Genomic DNA, 23,284 nt, shown 5'->3' with positions numbered 1-23,284 from the left:
TGAGATAGGCCAAAAGCTAAGCCTCTTGTACCAAACAGCCATATTGAGAATGGAATGGAAAAGTTCTTGAAGGCAATTAAAAGTGCTACTCCAATGAATACATGAATTATAAGAAAATTAAATAGCCTTATTATAGAGAAAGTTTGAGTGGCCTGGTTAGAAGATCAAACCAGTCACAACATTCCCTTAAGCCAAAGTCTAATCCAGAGCAAAACTCTAACTCTCTTTAGCTCTATGATGATTGAGAGGTGAGAAGGCTGCAGAAAAAAAGTCTGACACTAGCAGAATTTGGTTCATGAGGTTTAAGGAAAGAAGCCGTGTTCAAAACATAAATGTGCAAGGTAAAGCAGCAAGTTCTGATAGAGAAGCTATAGCTAGTTATCCAGAAAATCTAGCTAAGGTCATTGATGAAGGTGGCTACGTTACACAACAGGGTTTTAATGTAGATAAAACAGCCTTACATTGGAAGAAGATGCCATCTAGGACTTTCACAGCTAGACAGAAGTCAATGTCTGGCTTCAACACTTCAAAGGACAGGCTAATGCTCTTGTTAGGGGCTAATGCACCTGGTGACTTTAAGGTGAAACCAATGGCCATTTACCATTCTGAAAATTCTAGGGCCCTTAAGAATTATGCTAAATCTACTCTGCCTGTGCTCTAGAAATGAAATAACAAAGTCTGGGTGACAGCACGTCTGTTTGCAGCATAATTTACTGGATATTTTAAGCCCATTGTTTTGACCTACTGCTCAGAGCAAAATATTCCTTTCAAAATATTATTGCTCATGGACAATACACCTGGTCACCTAAGATAGAGATGTACAAGATGTACAAGATTTATGTTGTTTTCATGCCTGCTAAACACAACATCCATTCCACAGCCCAGGGATCAAGGAGTCATTGCTACTTTCAAGTCTTACTTTTTAAGAAACACATTTTGTAAGGCTATAGCTACCATAGATAGTGATTCCTCTGATAGATCTGGACAAAGTAAATTGAAAATCTTCTGGAGAGGATTCACTATTCTAGATGCCATTAAGAATATTTGTGATTCATGTTCATGGGAGGAGGTCAAGCTATCAACATTAACAGGAGTTTGGGAGATACTGATTCCAGCCCTTATGGATAACTTTGAGGGGGTTACGACTTCAATGGAGGAAGTAACGGCAGATATGATTAAAATAGCAAGAGGCCGGGTGCAGTGGCTCGTGCCTGTAATCCCAGCACTTTGGGAGACCAAGGTGGACGGATCACTTCATGTCAGGGGTTCAAGACCAGCCTGGCCAACATGGTGAAACCCCGCCTCTACTAAAAATACAAAAATTAGCTGGGTGTGGCAGCGCATGCCTGCAGTCCCAGCTACTTGGGAGGCTGAGGCAGAACAATGGCTTGAACCCGGGAGACGGAGGTTGCAGTGAGTAGACATCACGCCATTGCACTCCAGCCTGGGTGACAGAGTGAGACTCTGTCTCAAAAAATTAAAAAAATAAATAAAATAGCAAGAGAACTAGAATTAGATGTGGAGCCTGAAGATGTGACTGAATTGCTGCAATCTCATGATAAAACTTGAATGGATGAAGAGTTGCTTTTTATGGATAAACAAAGAAAGTAATCTTTTCAGATGGAATCTACTCCAGGTGAAGATGCTGTGAACATTGTTAAAATGACAAGAAAGGACAGAATATTACATAAACGTAGTGGATAAAGCAATTGCAGGGTTTGAGAGGATTAACTCTAATTCTGAAAGTTCTCCTCCAGGTAAAAGGCTATCAAATATCATCACACGATTTGGCATATGTAAAGGGGAGAAAAATAAGGAAAAAAACAGCATTGGCATTCTACAAAGAAATCTTTCCTAAAAGGAAGAGTCAATTGATGCGGCAAACTTCATTGTTGTCTATTTTAAGAAACAGGACACGCTGGCTCATGCCTGTAATCCCAGCACTTTGGGAGGCTGAGGTGGTATGATTGCTTGAGCCCAAGAATTTGAGACAAGCCTGGGCAACATAGTGAGACACTGTCTCTACTAAAAATACAAAAATTAGCCAGATGTGGTGGTGCATGCCTGTAGTCCCAGCTACTCGGGAGGCCGAGGTATGAGAATTGCTTGAATCTAGAAGGCAGACATTGCAGTGAGCCAAGATCTCACCACTGCACTCCAGCCCAGGTGACAGACTGAGATGTCTCAAAAACAAAAATAAAAACAAAACTTGCCACAGCCACTCCACCCTTCAGCAATGACCACCCTACTCAGTCAGCAGCCATCAATACTGAGCCAGACCCTCCACCAGCAAAAACATTATGACTCACAGAAGGCCCAGATAATTGTTAGCATTTTTTAGCAGTTAATTATTTCTAAATTAAGATATTATATGTACATTGCTTTTTTTTAGACATAATGCAATTGCACACTTACTAGACAACAGAATAGTGTAAACGTTTTTATATGCACTGAGAAACAACAACAAAAAATTGTGTGACTTGCTTGATTGTGATATTGACTTGATGGTGATGGTTTGGAACTGAACCCGCTGTGACTCTGAGTTAGGCCTGGATGTCACACTATGTTCATCCATTCATCTGTCAGTGAACACCTGGGCTCACCTTTAGGCTATTGTGAGTAAGGCTTCTCTGAACATGGGGTTTCAAATATCTTCAGAGAGATTTTTTTAGAAGCTTCCCATGGGGTTTGAATATGCAGCTATGGTTGAGAGCCATTATAAAAGACATTCCCTAGAGATTGTGAGGGGCCCAGGGAAGGGGCACGCTATCATAGTTGGCTCAATCCAGTTATTCCATCCTAACTCTATCATCATGTCAGGTAATCAGCAGTGTAGACATCTGTCTCCTTCAGTAGACTTGGACACCTGAGGGGTGGCGTAGGTTTCTTTACCACAAGAGCTCCCAGATCTCGTTCCAAGTCCAGCAGCCTGTAGGAGCTGATTAAGTTGCTGCTGAATAAAGACAACTAATCCATAATTCTCCCTTATCCTACTATTAAAACCAACTGTTCCCTTCTACTAGCAATTACTCATCATTGCAACCTAGGCCATTCTCTGGTCCTGTAGCCTGACTGGTACCTGGGCCTAAGCCTGAGTCAGGGTCTAAGATCTTTATGAAATAAAATTATGAGCATGAAAGAAGCCCTGGGTCCTGACAGAACAGATGGGGTTGGGGACAATGGTTGCTGTGGCCTCTTGCTCCAGCTTCTTCTGGGACAAATGCTCCCAAAAGGGGGCGGTGCCCCTTCCCTGGGCCCCTCACAATCTCTAGGGAATGTCTTTTATAATGGCTCTCAACCATAGCTGCATATTCAAACCCCATGGGAAGCTTCTAAAAAAATCTCTCTGAAGATATTTGAAACCCCATGTTCAGAGAAGCCTTACTCACAATAGCCTAAAGGTGAGCCCAGGTGTTCACTGACAGATGAATGGATGAACATAGTGTGACATCCAGGCCTAACTCAGAGTCACAGCGGGTTCAGTTCCAAACCATCACCATCAAGTCAATATCACAATCAAGCAAGTCACACAATTTTTTTGTTGTTGTTTCTCAGTGCATATAAAAACGTTTACACTATTCTGTTGTCTAGTAAGTATGCAATTGCATTATGTCTAAAAAAAAGCATATAATGTTCCTTGCATCTGGATGAGAGGCCTAATCTATCTTCCCCTAAATATCTGCTTACTGTCCCCACAACTCACTTTAAAAAGAAAAAGCTGTAGCTGTGTTTCTATTGAGGTGGGTTTCGTGTACTCTTTACTCATCTCTGTAGCTCTACATGCTCGTGCTTACTTTCATTTTAACTTTAACCCGAGTTCTCAAGATCATTCTTTTTTAAATTTTACTTTAAGTTCCGAGATACATGTGCAAAACATGCAGGTTTGTTACACAGGTATACGTGTGCCATGGTGGTTTGCTGCACCTATTGACCATCCTCTAAGTTCTCTCCCCTCACCCCCAACCTCCCAACAGGCCATGGTGTGTGTTGTTCCCCTCCCTGTGTCCATGTGTTTTCATTGTTCAACTCCCATTTATGAGTGAGAACATGTGGTGTTAGGTTTTCTGTTCCCGTGTTAGTTTGCTGAGGATGATGGCTTCCAGCTTCATCCATGTCAAAGGACATGATCTCATTCCTTTTCATGGCTGCATAGTATTCCATGATGTATATGTACTATATTTTCTTTATCCAGTCTATCATTACCAAGATCATATTTTATTAAAGCCTACAGAAATTAAACAGTAGCCCCAGATAAAAAGAGATGCCAGAGAACCCAAGAGTTCTTCATTCCATATTGAAGTCTATGAACATATTTGGAGAGAACCTCTCTGTAACATGAAGCGGCAGTGTAGCAAATTGAGAACGCCCTCCTCCCCTCCTTCCCTCCATCTCAGGAGCCACCAGTGTGGTGTGACGTGGGATGCGGACAGCAAGGATGTGCCTTGGGAGGTAAAATTACAGGACTGGCCCTTCATTGCTCCTTTCTTATTTCCAAGATCTGAGGCCCGCCTTCACCCAGGCAGCACCCAGGTCAGGGCCAGGCTGAGGTGAAGCAGCTGAGGCACAGCATGCAAATACAGGGTCAAATCTTGTCTTCACTTAAAATTTGACTATCTAGCTCATCATGGGGTTTTGTAGCATGAATTTTGATTTTTTAAAAAACTGCATTCAAATGATTTATCTCGATTCCTGAGATTTTTAGCACTCTTTAACTTGGAGACTTGCCTGCCTCTTCTGAGGCCTGGCCTCGAGTCAATTGCTATCAGCACCTTCCTTTGCATTTTAAGAGGAAAGCGTAATGTTGCTCTCTTATAGACCCTTGGGAAGCCGTAAACCCCCTTCTCTGAGTTACTTCGGCCTCTGTTCATTTTGACAAATGATCTCCTCAATCTGTTCACTCTGCAGCTTCTGCCCTTCTGCCCCCTCTCTCCCACATTTCCCATAAAAAACCCACACAAGGGACCAGGGAGAGAAGCAAGAAGGCCCATGTGGGGTGTAGGCCTTTCCCTCCCAGGTTTTTTTGCTAACTTAACTTTTGAGCTTCAGAATTGAGATAAACACACAATGAGCAAGGGCCCATTTCTTTTTAAAGAAATCTTTCTTGTACCTATTACGATGATAAATAGCGCCCCTGTGGTCGACCATGGCCAGCCTTATGCTCTGGAACTTCAAGGCAGCCGTGGACACAGTGGGAAATTGAATTCTCAAGGAATTTTAACTGTGCCAATCATGGCGGCCCTGGAAAATATTTCTAATATGGTAAAAGCGTGGATGGACCTTTACATGCAGATGGGACTCTGTGTTCCCACCACTGCCTCCAGCCTAAAACAGTATGGAAGGAAGCAAAGCCGTGATATGGGGCTCCTCTGACCTGGTGGGACCCTTACCTTGCAAGGGCACTGGAGACCCCTGATTTCAGGCCCCTCTCTATGAGGACCTAAGTGGGGAACTGCATCTACTCACTCGTGCCTGTGAGCCTGGGGGCTTTTCCTGAACTGCTTGCTGCATCGTCAGTAAACTGATGTGAATATAAATGACCGGAGTCTCCAACGCTGTTCTAGCCCATTTTCAAAATCTTGAGGGTTCAGTGTAGCTCAGCCTCATTGATATTACCTTACTGTTTCATTACTATTATCATACATGCACCCGAACATAATAATTACTTAATGCATTGGCATGATGAGAAACATAATTACATATGCAAATAATTTTATAAATAAGTAGTATGAGAAACATATTGACACAGTGACCACAATATCATTCAAACAATCACCACAAGACCTGACCACAAAGCCTTACCAGGACCGTATGCATCCCAGTGTAGAGCCTGCTGAGACACACCAAGGTGGAAAACACCACGGCCATCACCAGTCCCAACACAAATGGATACTGTGGGGGAAGGAGAAAAAACAAGGGAATTAGATCACACTCAGACATACATGATTTGATGTCATAGGTGGGAATAGGATTCATTAATGCAAGAATTGCTAGTCCGAATCTTGCATTCCCCAGACCAGCAATCTGATTAACTTAAAACTTTTTTTTAAACGGGGAGACAGAAGAAAGAAAAGGGGAAGATACCCAGGTATACAGTTCTGGGAGGAAGTTTCACAACATATAAGCATGCACGTGAGACGTAGTAGGACTTGGCTTTAAGACTCATGACCACAACTACAGTGTTGGCAGTTTTAGTGAAATGAATAACTTTGATTTCTACCTATTCTTAAATTAGAACGATAAGAAACAAACAATTTGACCAAGAAGCAAGGTAGATAGATAGCCAGGGCTATAATCTGAAAATCCCAACAAGCAACTTCTCCTCCTCTGTGGAAGGAGGGGCAATGGGCCTAAAGTCAGAATCGGCATATTTGCGTCCAGATATCAAAAGCACTTGTGCAGATTCTACTGACTCTCAACATTTGCTGCTGAGTAATACTAGCGGCTAGAGGAATCTGGCTAATGCTGAATCATATAAGGAACACACAGATACTCTGCTTATAAGCTAGACATAGGCATAAATCCACCTGCTTCAAGCACTAGTGTCTGTGGTATACTGTAGTAAGAAGATCAAAGACAATAGGGCACTGTCTGTATTAGGCAAAGCACTTTATACTATCTCCTTTAGTCTTCACATAGCCCTATGAAGTAGGCTCTGTTATTAGCCCCATTTTACAAATGAGGAAGCTCTTAACCATGATAATAAATGACATTATTAATAAACTTTATCACAAAGGCACTTTCCCCTCAATGCTCCCATTTGACCCTCACAACAGGAGCTTGGGGTTCAGAGAGGTGAAATGATCTGCCTGAGGTCACACAGCTGGTAAATGAGAGTCAGAACTGAAGGCCATGCCTTCTGAGTCCAAGCCCAGTATGTTCTTCCCCTTGTAACACATGAGTACCATAACAGCTGGTTGTCATGTCTGTTCTTAAGGTTTATCATTAACTAAGTCTCAGATTTTAATTTAAAAGTGTTCAGAATTAATGAGTTAATACATTTGGAAATTAGAGTGTGGGCAGCAGCCTCAACACACATTTTAAAAATTTTATTTCAATAGTTTTTGGGGTACTCAACACACATAAACCAATATATAATATATAAAAATAAATATGTATATAAATAAACCAATAAATATAATATATAAATAAACCAATATTTAGAGCTGTTTATGAGCAAACAGCTAGCTAAATACATTCACTATTAAAAATCAAATAGGAAAGAAATTCACAACATGACTCCAACCTTATGAAAACTGCTACATCGTGTAAGTTGAGGAGAATTTTTTAAGGAGGACTGGGCGGCTCTGCAATGGATGTGTCCGTGGTGATGGTGGTGGTTTTCCTGCTGCGAGCCTCCACTTGCTGCTTTTCTCTTAAGGTACATTAGCATACTCACAGACTTCTCTGGGCACCAAGATCAACCCAGTGGGAGCTGGTGCTTGGCCCACTACGTCCTTCTAGGGCAGCTGACATTGGGTACAACATGGCTCAGCAGCCTGCACTAAGTTAATTCAGACAGTGCCAGGAGCTCAGACATTGTTTGACCCTGGCATGAAGTTTAAGTAACTTATGACAAAAGATGATATCTAGTCAAATATATTCCTTGTAACTGTCCCTTTCTTATGTAACAGAGGTCTAAACCCAGATGACCAGGTAGAAGGCTACAGCGGTAGAGGTGGGACCCCACACTAGTCCTGGTCTCTCCAGCTACATGAGGCTTGACTTCCTGCTTCTGCATAACCTGGAATATGGAACATCCCTGGGCTTCTGGGGTAAAGGGACAGGGCTAAACAATACTGCTATTTATCTACAAGACTGCTAGATTTAATGGAATCTAAAACTTCCAGTGGGGCTGGGTGCAGTGGCTCATGCCTGTAATCCCAGTGCTTTGGGAGGCCCAGGCAGGCAGATTGCTTGAGGCCAGGAGTTCAAGACCAGCCTGGGCAACACAGCAAGACCCCTTCACTAGAAAAAAATTTTTTTAAATTATCTGGGTGTAGTGGTGCATAGCTGTGGTCTCAGCTACTTGGGAAGATGAGATGGAAGGATCGCTTGAGCCCAGAAGGTCAAGACTACAGTGGGCCGTGATGGCACCACTGCACTCCAGCCCCAGCAACAGAGACCCTGTCTTAAAATCAAACAAACAAATAAACAAACAAATAAAACTTCCAATGGGTAAAAGATAACACTTATAAAATTAAACATAAGATTAGATCCATAGGTCTCAAATAGGAGAAAAATAACTTCCATTGCTGTAATAATATAACTGTTTAAGTCTTACTATAATTGGCATTTAAGCAGATATTAAGTAAAATTCTTCTATTTTCAACATTTATTAATCCTCTGCCATTTAGACTGTTCTAGAAAACTTTGAGCCATCATTTCTAGTGGCTGAGCCTTAACCAGGGCAGAGACATCCTTAGAGGCTAATTTGAGGCACAGACTCTTTGCTGCCCCAGGCCCTGGGGAGTCTGGCAGAGGGATTTGGTGGAATCATCTCAGCCCTGGAGAATCATTTACTAGGACATAAACTCCTCTTGCAAACAGAGGATGAGAGCACTAATTCAAGCACTGTCTCATCAGGCAGCCCAGGGTGATAATACATGCTGGTCTCCTGGGATGGCCCATATTATGCTAGTTGTTCTGGTGTCATTATTAATATGGTGCTGATGTTCACACACAGGCATAACCTGATTTAAATGCTAAATTATATAGTCACTTTATTTATGATGCAATTGTCATCTGTTTAATCGGTTTCAGTTTCTCTTAATCTTTATTTCATAAACCTTAAGGTCCCTCAAAGCAGCTTTAAGAGAAAATTCAGAAGTGCAGCCTCTATTTGCTGCCTCAGTAGGTGGGTAGGAAGAAGAACCAGGCCACCTTACCTGGTATCTGTCCACAGTAGAGATAAGGAGGGTGAAGGCAATGGCGGTGGCCGCCATGGCGTGGGTGGACGGCATTCCATATTCAGCAATCAGTCTCTTTTCCAGTTTCACAACTGGAGGGGAGGAGGGACGGGGCCACTTCAAGATATCCTTGGCCACTTGGCCAATATACATCACCAACTGCAAAACCAAAGGACCGAGGTAAGTCTAATCAAATAAGGAAAATGAATGCATTTCCAAGTGTCATGGATATATTTTGGGGTTCTCAGGTTGTTGATTGAAGGCTCCTTTCTCTCTGACCAGCTACTCGTTGGCAAAGTCTTGTAGGATATTTTAGTTGGTAAAAAGAAAACAGACTTTCTGGATTCCATAGGACCACTGAGCAACTAAGATATGACATTAATGCATATATTATTTATTTTAATCTTGTATTTAACAAACACTTACGTAGCTTATATATGTGTTGGACACTGTTCTAGGAGCTTTGCAGATTTTTACTCAATCTAGTAACACCTGGAGAATGCAGACCAATTTTACAGATGAGTCAACCATTGCACACTCATCCACAGGCACACAGTCAGCAAGTGGCAGAACTGCGATTCGAATCTAGAAAGTCTGACTTCAAAGTCTGTGCTTAAACTACCACACGATGCTACCTCCAAACCAGGATGGTCCTGCACTAAAGATAACCTAATACTCAAACCAGGCAGCACTTGTTTTCAAATTTTAACCACAAAAGTGACTGTTCTTACTCGAACAGCTAGTAAGATACTTTTTGAATGCCACCGTTGTATGAAGGCAACATACTGCATTTACTGTAACTTCTTTAGTAATCAGGAGCATCAGTCAAATAAATGGCATGGGTATTTTCAGTCTTTAAATAAAGACTCAGGTTGGGTGCAGTGGCTAATGCCTATAATCCCAACACTTTGGGAGGCCAAGGCGGGAGGACGGCTTGAGCCCAGGAATTCAAGGCAAGCCTGGGAAAGATGGTGAGACCCTGTTTCTACAAAAAATTTTAAAATTTGTCAGGTGTGATGGTGTATGCCTGTGGTACCAGCTACTTGAGAGGCTGAGGTGGGAGGATTGCTTGAGCCCAGGAAGTCAAGGCCGCAGTGAGCAAAGTCCAGATTGGAGCCACTGCACTGCAGCCTGGGCAACAGAGCAAGACCCTGTCTCAAAAAAAAAGGGCTCGATATGGAGGGTTTTTTTTTTTTTTTTTTTTCAGAGTCTCACTCTGTCACCCAGGCTGGAATGCACACTGCACCCGGCACACTGCAACCTCTGCCTCCCAGGTTCAAGAAATTCTCTTGCGTCAGACTCCTGACTAGCTGGGATTACAGATATCTGCCACCACACCTGGCTGATTTTTATATTTTTGTAGAGACAGGGTTTCACCATGTTGGTCAAGCTGGTCTTGAACTCCTGACCTCAGAAGATCTGCCGGCCTCGGCCTCCCAAAGTGCTGGGATTACAGACGTGAGCTGCCACGCCTGGCCTAATATGGAGTTTTTAAAAATGATTTTTCCATGAGGTCATTAACGAAGACATATTCTCCCTCCTTTTTTTCAAAGCAGAAGATAGAAATCAGAATTTGATGTACATGAACACGTTCTCAAAAGAAGACATACCAGTGTCCATATCTACTCAAAAAAGATATGAAAAAATGTTCAGCATCACAAATCATCAGAGAAATACAAGTCAAAAACCACAATGAGATATCACCTCACACCAGTCAGAATCGCTATTATTAAAAAGTCAAAAAACAAAAGATGCTGGTGAGGCTGTGGGGAAAAGGAAATGCTTATACACTGCTGGTGGGAATGTAAATTAGTTCAGTCACTGTGGAAAGCAGTTTGGAGATTTCTCAAAGAACTTAAAATCAGAGCTACTGTTCGACCCAGTAATCCCATTACTGAGTATATACCCAAAGGAAAATAGATCATTATACCAAAAAGACACATATGCTCATCTGTTCATTGCAGCAGTATTCACAATAGCAAAGACATGGAATCCACCTAGGTGCCCATCAATAGTGGACTGGATAAAGAAAATGTGGTACAGGTACACTATGGAATACTACACAGCCATAAAAAAGAACAAAATCATGTCCTTGCAACAACACAGATGGAGCTGGAGGTCAAAATACTAAGCAAATTAATTCAGGAACAGAAAACTGAATACCGCATGTTCTCAATCCTAACTATGAGCTAAACGTTGAGCACACAAGGACATAAACATGGGAACAACAGACACTGTGGACCACTAGACGGGGAGGGAGTAGGTTGAAAAACTATTGTTTATTATGCTCACTACCTGGGTGCACTATACCTCTGGGACAAACCTGCGCATATATCCCCCATATCTAAAATGAAAGTTGATTTTTTAAAAAAAGAATTGGATGTCCATACCCTCTAAAAGTGAATAGGATTATTAACAACAGACTTGTTTACTTTGTGAAGGAGTGAATAGGATTATTAACAATAGACTAATTTACTCTGTCAAAGAAATTTACAGGACAACTTCATAATCTAATATGCAAGAGCAACATATTTACGTAAGTACCTGCCTTTGCAACTTAAAGCATTGTCTGAGAACTGGCTGTACCAGCCTCACCCAGGAGCTGCTTTAACATGTAGTCATCTCAGGATTCTCCTTAGACCTACTAAATTAGAATCTCTATTTTCACAAGATTGCCAGGTGATTCATGTGCACAGGGGAATTTAAGAAGCACCGCACTATATAGTCCTCTTGTACAAATCACTTTGTTGTGGGCTTTAATCACAAAACATATCTTACCAGGACTGTGTTGACCTTATCAGGGTTTTATTTAGCTCGTGATGGATGGCATTACCTTGCTTGGAACAAAACCCGCTATGAAGAACTATTTCAAAATAATTTTGATTAGTCAGCTGGATTGCTGTAGGAGTTCCCACATTCTTGTGCTTTCTTTTAACTCCTTGAGTTGCCGGTTAATTCCGTGCATAATTCCAGCAAACCCACTAACCCCCTGAGAAGGTGTTGCATATGTGTTTGTGCTTCACTGCCACTCGCTCTGGGCTAAAAACCAAGAACCACTCCCTGTGCACAGCAGGCCAAATCCACAGGCTATAAAGCCTCAGCGACAATTACTCTGAATTCCATAGCTGCAATTTCGAATCGGACTTTGAAACTTAACTTCTTTACCATCCACTTAACCACCAGGAATTACTCCCCTGGAAATCAGCTCACTCTTTTTATGTTTCTGCCTCCCTCCTGTGAACCTGTAAAAACCACATCTAACTGACCATTATCTGGGGAGTTGAAAAACTGGCAGGTATTACCGACTACTGGGAATTTCTCAGAAGCTGCTTGAAATATACTTCTCAGTCCTACTTCTTCCTCACCCACCAACATAAACAAAATATCATAGGCATAACTACTAATGCTAGTTCCCTCCCTCAAAGATACTTAAAATCCTCATACCCTAACAGAGAGGATAAGGGTAAAAAAATACTTAAAATCCTCAGAAACAGGAAACCTTAAAATCATAAAAATAATGATTGGGTGACTCTCCTTCAGATAAAGTTAAATTTCTTTGAGGCTCATGAGTTCCTTTGTCTTCATTTATATTTCACCTTCTATGTTTGAAGAATGTTTTGTGGAATTAGGAAAATCATTCATTTTATTTAAAAATACTACAGCTGCATATTATGTCTCATTAATAATTTTCAAATAACAATGACTGTGATCACAGCTCTCTTTAAACAGGAGAAAATAGTTAGAGCTACATTTTTCAAGTTGCAGAGGGAAAGTATCACTCTCAGAAGGTTGTATCCTGTTTCTGGCATTGCCATTTGTGACAATGATGCTATGATGAGCCAAGCCTTGTATTAGGTCCCCATCCTTGAGTAGGGAAAATGGTGACACAATAAGAAGATTTCAGAGGATAATGTGAAAAGGCTTTGAAAAACAATCCACAGAATTCTATGAGTATGTGTATATATACAGAAAACTCTGGTTCAACCTGGATGGCCAGAGAACCTGGGGCTGGTTAAAGTGAAATAGGAGAGTTCCCTGACCCCCCTCACAGGATGTGCGACAGGGGTGTGGCTCGTCTGTTTGGCTGCAGCTGCTGCTCAAACCCCTTATAGGAGGGGAAGCACACAGACGGGCAGGGTGCAGGGAGCCTGGGCAAATGCTTTTGGGGCTCTGGCCCCACGTTAGGAGTCTAGGGATGTGTGTCTGCAACTCTCAAAGCCCCAGTGGGCATGCTACAGTGCTCTTTTAGCTCTGCCATCACAGACAGCTTAAGTGTTAACCAGCTCAGTGCCATCTTGGCACCCGGGTTCTTGTCCAGCGTCCAGGAAGGATCAGGTCACAGGGCCTTGAAGGATGGTGAATACAGGGGTTTTATTGAGTGGTGAAGGTGGCTCTCTGTGGAATGGATGGGGAGTTGGAAGGGGGATGCGGTGGGAAAATGATCTTCCCCTGGAGTTTGGTTATCCAGCAGCCAGTCTCCCCTCTGACTGTCCCCAGCGGAACTCCTCTCGATGTTCAGATGTTCTTCCTCTCCTCCCCTTCTCTGCTGTGCCATTCTGCTGCTCTTCTGCTCTTCTGTTTGTCTGCCTGTGGAGTCTGGGATTTGGGGTTTATATGGGTACAGGATAGGGGGGTGAGAAAACAGGAATGCCTGTTCCTATTTAGGGCAGTGGGTTTCCAGGCTGGAGGGTGGGGCCTTTGCCAGGGGACCACCCTCTTCTACCCAGTATTTCCCTGTCTCCTGTCTATATCAAAAGGAAGACGGTTTAACTAAGGGATGGGTAAAGAAGCATCCAGCTTGCAAGAACAGCCAGAGCAAAGGCTTGGGGAAGTGATGCTGGATAATAGGTAGTGGGAGCTCCTAGGAGGTTAGGACCACTAGACTTTAAACTGTGAGGCACACCGCTACACATCCACTAGAAGGGCTAAGTTTCTCATTTCCTAAATGAAAATAAAATAGTGCTCATCTCCTAGATTTGTTAGGAGAATTAAATGAGAAAATGTATGCAAAACACTTAGTATAGTGCCTGGCACGTAGAAAGTGACCAATATAAATTACTATAATAGTCAGCATTTATATTTTTATTAAACAAATATTTATTGGGGACCTACTGCTATGGTCTAAGTGTGTTCCCCAAAATTCACAAGACTGACACATCAAGTGTTGGTGAGGACATGGAGCACCTGAACCTCTCATATGCCTCTGGAGGAAACAAAAATGGTACCACCACTTTGGAAAATAGTTTGGTAGTTTCTTAAAAAGTCTACCTGTGTACTTATATGATAAGTTTCTTAACATATACAAGTTTCTTAACATATACTTATCATATGATCCAGCCATCCCACTCTTAGGTATTTGCCCAGGAGAAACAAAAGCAATATGAGCAAATACTCATATATGAATGTTCATAACAGCTCTTTTTTATAATAGCCCCAAACTGGAAACAACCCAATTACCATTAACAGGTAAGTACACAAATTGTGGTATAATCACACAACTGAATACTACTCAGCAACAAAAATGAATAAACTATTGACATATGCTTACAACATGGATGAATCTCAAAATAATTATGCTGAATGAAGAGAAGCCAGACCAAGACAAATGACCAAGTAAACAGTACATACTACATGATTTGTTTACGTAAAATTCTTGGAAATGTAAACTACTTTATAATGACAGAAAGCAAGTAAGTGGTTGCTAGGGAGGGGAAAAGAAATTACAAATAGGCATAAGAAAACTTTAGGGGGTGATAAATATCATCTTGATTGTGGTAATGATTTCAGGGATAGGTACCTATGTTAAAATATGTCAACTTGTATATATTTTTATTTTTTTGAGACAGAGTCTCGCTCTGTTGCCTGGGCTAGAGTGCAGTGGCATAATCTTGGCTCACTGCAACCTCCACCTCTCAGGTTCAAGCAATTCTTGTGCCTCAGCCTCCCAAATAGCTGGGACTACAGTCACGCGCTACCACACCTGGATACTTTTTGTATTTTTAGTAGAGATGGGGTTTCACCATGTTGGCCAGGCTGGCCAGGCTGGCCTTGAACTCCTGACCTCAGGTGATCCACCTGCCTTGGCCTCCCAAAGTGCTGGGAATATAGGCATGAGCCACCACGCTCAGCCCTCAACTTGTATATTTTAAACATGTGTGAACCCTGTGACTACACTAAAAATTATTGAATTACATGCTTTAAATCGGTGAATTGTATAGTACATGAATTATACCTTGATAAAGCTGTTAAATATGTTCAGGCTGGGCACGGTGGCTCACGCCTGTAATCCCAGCACTTTGGGAGGCCAAGGCAGGTGGATCATCTGAGGTCGGTAGTTTGAGACAAGCCTGACCAATATGGTGAAACCCCGTCTCTACTAAAAATACAAAAATTAGCTGGGTGTGGTGGCGGGTGCCTGTAGTCCCAGCTACTCAGGAGGCTGAGGCAGCAGAATCGCTTGAACCCGGGAGGCGGAGGTTGCAATGAGCCAAGATCATGCCACTGCGCTCCAGCCTGGGCAACAGAGCGAGACTCCATCCCCAAAAAAGAAAAGAAAAAGTGGTTCAACATTTTTCTGAAATGTGAGAAGCAGATGTTTGGGGAGGACCTGGTGATGAGGCACCATGTTGTAGAATGGATCTTTAGCCTACTGGGAGATCCTGGGCAGAGGCTTGGCCTGACCTGATCTGCATGTCTCATGGCACCCTTTGATACCAAGAGTAGAGTGGGGATGAGGACATCAGGACTTGAAGGAAGGACATCAGTTAAGATAATATTGCAAAATCCAGGTAACAGATGCAGTATGATGTAAGTCAGCAGTAGGGCAGAAGAGAGGTTTGAAGAATGTGGTTTCTTTTTTTTTTTTTAATGAAAGAATGCTGAATGGGTTTATGAATGTACAAAGAATAACAACAGGGAGAAATTACATATGGAAGAGAGGAGAAAGAAATGGATGGAATATGGACTCAGAGGTGATCAGGCATGTGGAAGTGGTTTTGAAGTTGAGAAGGGCTCAGCCCCTGGTCCTCAGCAGAGATGGATGCTCTCGTGGGGGACATTCTGGTCAGTGCAGTGATTACGGTCACTATTGGCATTTAGAGGGAGGAGGCCAGGGATGCAACATGCCTTTCAATGCACAGGACAGTGCCACTCTATGAAAACCAGTTTTTGTGTCTAACATGACTCTTAAGTGTTCTGCCAGACATTCATGTAGGTGAAAAATCCATCTGTAATCCTCTGAGTTGAGAGCCTAACTCTCTTTTACAAGTAAACACCAAATATTTTCTTGCAGGTTATGAACATACACTGAAGTTTCCAAGGCCATAACTACTGTGTAGACTGAGAGAAAATTGAACTTTGGTTTATCTGGAACTTTATCAAGAACTAGCCAGGTGTAGTGAGTGGCTCATGCCTGTAATCCCAGCACTGTGGGAGGCAGAGGCAGGAGGATCACTTGAGGACAGGAATTTGAGGCCAGCCTAGGCTACACAGTGAGACTCCATCTCTATTTTATTTTAAAATTAAACATTTTTTAAAAAAAGAATTGTTCATCATTTGGAGAAATCAGGTTATCATCAAGGGAAATGCTGATTATTGCATTTGAGACTTCAACACTGCATATCTGTGTCCCAGCTACCATCATTGGCACATTCATAGTGATACTGCTTCATAAATAGTAAAGCAGGTTCAAGGCTCCTACTATCCTATGAAATAAATAGCCTAGTGTAGACATGTTACAACATATACTTATTTTAAAAGTTATTTTTATTATAAAGCACGTTATTTAAAAAATTGTATGTGTAAGTAGGTCATATTATCTATGAATTTTAAGAAAGTAAAAGGAATATTACAATATATTTAGAATATAACAGGAGGTGCTATTATGCTAAGTTTAGTGAGCCAGACACAAAAGATCACACATTGTATGATTCCATTTACATAGAATGTCCAGAATAAGCAACTCCATAGAGATGGAAAATTGACTAGTGGATATGTAGGGCTTAGAAGCCACAAGTCTGAAATCAAGGGGTCCGCCAGGCCACACTCATTCTGGAAGTTTTAGGGGAGGGTCCTTTCTTTGCCTCTTCCAGTTTCTGGTAGCTGTAGGTACTCTTTGACCTGTGGCCACATCACTCTGATCTCCACCTCTGCAGTCACATTGCTTCCTCCTCTTCTATCTCTTCTTCTGTCTGTCTCATCTCTCCCTCTGCTTTTTTCTTATAATGGTACTTGTCATTGGATTGGTCTATCCAGATAATCCAGGATGATCTTACCATCTCAACATCCTAAACTTAATTACATCTACAAGGACCATTTTTCCCAAAACAGCAATGTTCACAGATTCTAGGGATTCGAATGTGGGGATATCTTTTTGGAGGCCACTACTTAACCAACTACAGTAAATATTTAGTGAGTGAATCATATGGACCAGGTACTGTGCTGGTTTGGGGGAATACCACTGAGAATAAGATAGACGAGATCATTGTTCCCACAAAGCATAAAAAATGAAACATTAGCAAAAAGTCTGCTTAGCTCCTTTGCATGTTATTTGTCCAATAAAATGGGATCATCATGCTTTAAGAAAAAAGAGGTACTGGGTCTGGCAGAATTGAATAGTTTTATCTAAGATTTAAAAACATTACTATAAATGTTCAACATCACATGACATTAGGGAATTCCAACTTAAAACAACAATGAAATACAACTACACACCTATTAGAATGGCTAAGTCCAAAACACTGATAATACCAAATGCTGACAAGGATGTGGAACAATAGGAACTCTCATTCATTGCTTATAGGAATGCAAAATGGTACAGCCGCTTTGGAAGATGGTTTGGCAGTTTCCCATAACACTAAACATACTCTTACCATATGACTCAGATGTCACACTCTTTGGTGTTCATCCAAGTTAACTGAAAACTTACCTCCACAAAAAACCTGTACAAGGATGCTTATAGCAGCTTTATTTTTAATTGTCAAAACTTGGAAGCAACCAAGATGTCCTTCAGTAGGTAAATGAATAAATAAACTGTGGTTCATGTAGACAATGGAATATTACTCAGCACTAAAAAATGAGCCATCGAGCCATGACAAGATATGGAGGAGCCTAAATATATATCAGTAAGTGAAAGAAGCCTGTCTGCAAAGGGAACGTACTGTATGATTCCAACTATATGACATTCTAGAAAAGGCAAAACCATGAAGACAGTAAAAAAGATCAGTGGCTTCCAGGGACTGAGGAGAGGGAGGGGTGAACAGGCAGAGCACAGAGAAATTTTAGATAGTGAAACTATTCTGTATGATACTATAAGGATAGACACGTCATTCTACATTTGTCAAAACCCATAAACATACAGCACCAAGAATGAACCCTAATGTACACTATAGACTTTGAGAAATAATGATATGTCAATGTAGGGCCATGGATTGTAACAAATGTATCACTGTGGCGGGGAATTTTGGTAGTGGGGGAGGTTGTGTGTATGTGGCGTGGGGAGAAGGTATATGAGAACTCTATACTTTCCACTCAACTTTGCTGTGAACCTAAAACTTCTCTAAAAAAAAATAAAAGTTTAGAACAGGCATGGTGGTTCACGCCTGTAATCCCAGTACTTTGGGAGGCCGAGGCAGGCGGATCACGAGGTCAGGAGATTGAGACCATCCTGGCTAACACGGTGAAACCCCATCTCTACCAAAAATACAAAAAATTAGCTGGGCGTGGTGGCGGGCGCCTGTAGTTCCAGCTACTTGGGAGGCTGAGGCAGAATGGCGTGAACCCGGGAGGAGGAGCTTGCAGTGAGCCAAGATCACGCCACTGCACTCCAGCCTGGGCGACAGAGCAAGACTCTGTCTCAAAATAAATAAATAAATAAATAAATAAATAAATAAAAGTTTATTTTAAAAAGTCACTGTGGCAGGCCAGGCATGGTGGCTCATACCTGTAATCCCAGCACTTTGGGAGGCCAAGGAAGGTGGATCACTTGACCCAGGAGTTTGAGACCAGCCTGGGCAACATGGTGAAACCCTGTCTCTGCAAAAAAACACAAAAACTTTCCGGGTGTGGTGGGGAACACCTGTAGTCCCAGCTACTCAGGAGGCTGTGGTGGGAGGATCACCTGGGCCTGGGAGGTCAAGACCACAGTGAGCCATGATGCACTCAAGCCTGGGTGACAGACCAAGACCCTGTCTCAAAAGAATAAAAATTACTGCGGCAGCAGAGAACTATTTCTTCATTTAATTATCAGTTAAAGAGTATAATGATTAACTCAACCTGTGGCTTGCCCTAAGTGGAGGGCTTTTCTCTGTATTGTTGAAGAGGCCACTTTCCAAAAAGGACTCAATTAAGTTCCATCATCCATCATACTTCTTTGGGTTGAGGCCCCAAAGTCCTGTGCATGAAAGCAAAAACCCATAAGGAGGCAACACGGGAAGTAATTACAGACCATTAACACCTTAGTAAACTGGCTGGGGGCCCCCACATGGTATTGAAGGATGGCATGGAGGTCCCGTAGGTTTTCACGAAGGGGAATTAGCCTATTTTCTTCTTCTGCTCTGAATGCAGGATAAATGTAATATATAGATAGAAAGAAAATCTGGTTCTTTGGATAGTTGACCATTCACCCCAGGTAGACAAAAGGTTTTCCAGGGAACCAATGCGGTCAATATGAAACTTGTCCTTACAGTGTGGAAAAGCTTCCAGCATGGGCTCTGTTCTGGATGGCTGGGCTCATATGGGGACGGCAGAGAAAACGGCACTTTTTCTCTTAGTGTAGAGGCCCTTTCTGGTTATTACAATAAAAAATGACAGTGTGTACCATGTCTAACACATTTCCAATTAGCCAGACTTTATTCTTTACACTAGCATAAATAACACCTAAATAATTTTGAAAACAAAATATTTTGAAATAACATTATTACTAGTAAACCAGCCACAGGATTTTAAAAAGCCAAGCCACATTTCCATTTTTGGCCCACATTAATATAAGACGCTTCTCCTCCTAGCTTCTTCTAAATGTCTGCCTTCAAACTTTTCTCTCTGTTAACATCTTCCATTCCCTGAAGGAAAACAAAAGTTTTACACTTTTGCTTACATTTTTTGCATACACTACAGAGCTGCCCCTGTTTGTCTTCATCTCCGCAAAATACCCTCATCTGAAAAGAGCAAAGGCTCCATATGATCATAATAAAACCTAAGTCCTCTGCAGGATGAACGGAGCACCAAGAGGCTCTTTTCAAATTACACCCACCATATTAAAAAAAATTGAAAAATCCCAATATCTTTTTTCCTTCCCTTGGCTACACTCATAGCCCCCTCCACCGTGGAGAAATTGCCCAAGTGGTGTGCTGTTAACTAACAGGAGCGTATGATTATTCCTCATGTCTCATGGGGTAGAAACACCGCAAACTGCTGGGATTTACAGTCTATCTACGGGTTTATTTCCAAAAAGTCAGGAACTGGTTATGTCATTGACTGTTGGAGGCAAGAGAACAATGAGCTGTAACCCAAAGACCACAGCCTCTCTACCAGTACGTACCTATCCTGTTTCTTAATTTATCCAAATGCATCTCATTCCCTTTTTTTCTCAGCTTACCAGTAAGATGACTTGGATAAACAGACACCAGACACTCATCCATTCCACTCCTAGGTGTATCCCTAAGAGAACGGAAAGCATGTGTCCTCACTGGAACTTGTATGTAAATGTTGTTAGCATTTGTTAGCCTCATTCTTCTCAGTTTCCAAAAAGTTTAAACAACCCAAATGTCCATCGACTGATAGGCAGATAAACAAACTGTGCTATATATTTACAGTGGAATATTATTTGGCCATAGAAAGAAAGAAAGTACTGGTGAACATAGTAATGCTGAGTGAAAGAAGTCAAACACGAAGGACACACATTGTATGATTCCATTTACATGAAATGTTCAGAAGAGGCAAATCCATAGAGATAGAAAGTAAATTAGCCCCATTGCCTACGGTAGTGTGTGCTAATGGATATTGGGGTTCCTTTTCAGGGGGTAAAAATGTTCTGAAGTGAGATAGTGGTGATGGTTACACAACTCTGTGAATATGCTGAATTGTATACTTTAAAAGGTTGACTATTATAATATGTGGATTATATCTCAATTTTAAAAAGAAAGAGAAATGAGACATCAAGATAAGTCCTGGTGTACCTTTTCTATGTGTTCTTGAAGTCTCTTGTTCCAAAATGTTATTGCAATGCCTTCACATATTGATTTCAGAATAGAAGAAGCAGCAAACTATTAGAACTATTAATAGTCTTTTCTTCAAAAATCCTGTTCAATTCTGCCCGTCCACAGGGCACTGAAGTGAGTACATACCAGAGAGCTGCTGAAAATCCACTACTCACAACCATAAGTACACAGGATTCATTTTCAGAACAATTTTTAGCTTTGGAGGCTTTCTTTAAAAGCTACATTATATTTATTAATGCCTAAAATATTGCTCTTATCAAAATTAGTATATCATTATATGTCATAACAATTATACTGATTTTTTTTGTTAATACATAATAGTTATACATCTTTTGGGGGAACATGTGATATTCTGACACAGGCATACAATGTGTAATGATCAAACCAGGACAACTGGGACACCCATCACCCCAAACATTCACTTCTTCTTTATGTTGGGTCATCACGGAAGCTTCTCAAATCAACAGTCTTACAAAAAAGAGATTGACTGCACTAGATTGTGTTTTTGTCTATTCAATGTTCAGTCTTTTTTTTTTCTCCTTGGAATACAAAGTGCTCTGTGGTCTCCTATTTAGCGTCTGGGAGTGAATTAAAAGCAATTCTTGGTGATGGTTATTTGGAAACACTCTAAAGGCTACTGTTTACCATCCAGTGTGAAAAGCTATTTCCAACTGGTGAATAGCCACTCATACTTCTGGCATTATTTTTATTTTTTAAATTCAGAGCTTTTTTGCTTTTTTTGCTGGGTGTGATGTGTGTGTGTGTGTGTAACGCTGGGAGAAGCAATTTTAATTTCAAACTAGTACAGTGCTACTCATGTCTAAACCACCAAAACAAAGCAAGCACCATAAATCATAGAAGATAATCAGCAAACTTGACATTTATATATTTCAAGTTTTGTAAAAATAGAGATGAAATAACTAAAGCACACAGAGTAGATGAGAAAAATTAAGTTACAACATTTTCTCATTCTTTCCAATGTTCCCTCTTTTTAAAGCTCAGCTCTGCTTTTGAAATTTTTGAAGACAAACACTAAAGGTACAAAGATTGTTAAATCACAGATGTATGTATATGCCTAGGAAAGCCACTTTCCACCTCTTGAGCCTCCCTTTCATTATAAGAAAGGAGTTGGGTTAAATAATAACTGACATTTGTGCAATGATTGTTTTTAGTGTATACTTTCACAGACATTATCTATTTCAATGTCCACATCATCCTTATTTTACAGATAAGGAAATTGATGCATAGACAAGGTGAGTATCTTGTCAACAATAATGATGCCAGTGTAGAGAAGCTGGACTTGAATTTGGTTTTCTGATTCCAAATTTTATCATCGTTTCACCACACCACGCCGTCCAGCATCTCACAAACTCACTACGGAATCTAAGTTAATTGAGGGCATATGTATAATACATGAGAATAGATATCTATGCATTAAAAACCCAAACTCTATTATCTTAATTCTTTAGATCCATCCGGAGCTCAATAGAGGACACTGAGTGTCCTTGGGGCTGAGAGATTACGATATCACATCTGATGAGAAAATTGCTTATCCCTACCATCCCACCAATGAATAGTGCAGAAAGCTAGGATCAGTGTCCTTTACTTGCCATTAGATGGACATCACATCCAAATGACTCCCACTGAGGGAACGGGTGTCTTCAGTCCTAGGAAATGTAGAGCACACTCAAACACGAAAATCATGCATAAGCTCACCCTCCCTCAAACAAATGAACAGTCAATCAACCACGGTCAAAATCTGAGAGCAAAGCTAAATGTTCATGACAGGACACTGGTTAAATAAATCATGTAACTTAAAAAAATTATGAGATATACTGTTAAATGAGAAAGCAAGAGGCTGAAGAGTATATTTTCCTTCCATTTATATTTTGAAAAGTTATTTACATATCAGTGCATGTAGGTACATGGGAAACTGCATGGTAGATTCACAAGGGGATTAGAACTGAGATCTGGAGTGGGCAGGAGACATGCTTTGCAAACAGACCTTGTGTGATGTTTCAATTTTTCATGCAAAAACAAATAACAAAAATTTACTTCTGATAGCAACAGAAGCATTGCTAAGAAAACCCTTTTCTACTAGATTCCTCCCTCACATTGCTATAAATTTTAATTGTCAGTCCCACTGACCATGAAAAGACTAAG

At 41.1% G+C, this 23,284-nt stretch overlaps 1 protein-coding gene across 1 annotated transcript in view; it reads right to left on the bottom strand.

The window, feature by feature from the left end:
* Nucleotides 1-23,284, bottom strand: part of SGPP2 (sphingosine-1-phosphate phosphatase 2) — a 135,513-nt gene that overhangs the window by 28,792 nt on the left and 83,437 nt on the right. The window contains exons 3-4 of the mRNA XM_526109.9: nucleotides 8,886-9,065; nucleotides 5,800-5,889 (exon numbers count right to left, since the gene is read on the bottom strand). Of these exons, the coding sequence (XP_526109.2) occupies nucleotides 5,800-5,889; nucleotides 8,886-9,065 (270 nt within the window). The remainder of the gene's footprint in view (nucleotides 1-5,799; nucleotides 5,890-8,885; nucleotides 9,066-23,284) is intronic.

Source organism: Pan troglodytes, chromosome 13 (assembly GCF_028858775.2).
Source record: "Pan troglodytes isolate AG18354 chromosome 13, NHGRI_mPanTro3-v2.0_pri, whole genome shotgun sequence".
Lineage (NCBI taxonomy): Eukaryota > Metazoa > Chordata > Mammalia > Primates > Hominidae > Pan > Pan troglodytes.
This window is presented reverse-complemented; position numbering and strand designations above follow the sequence as displayed.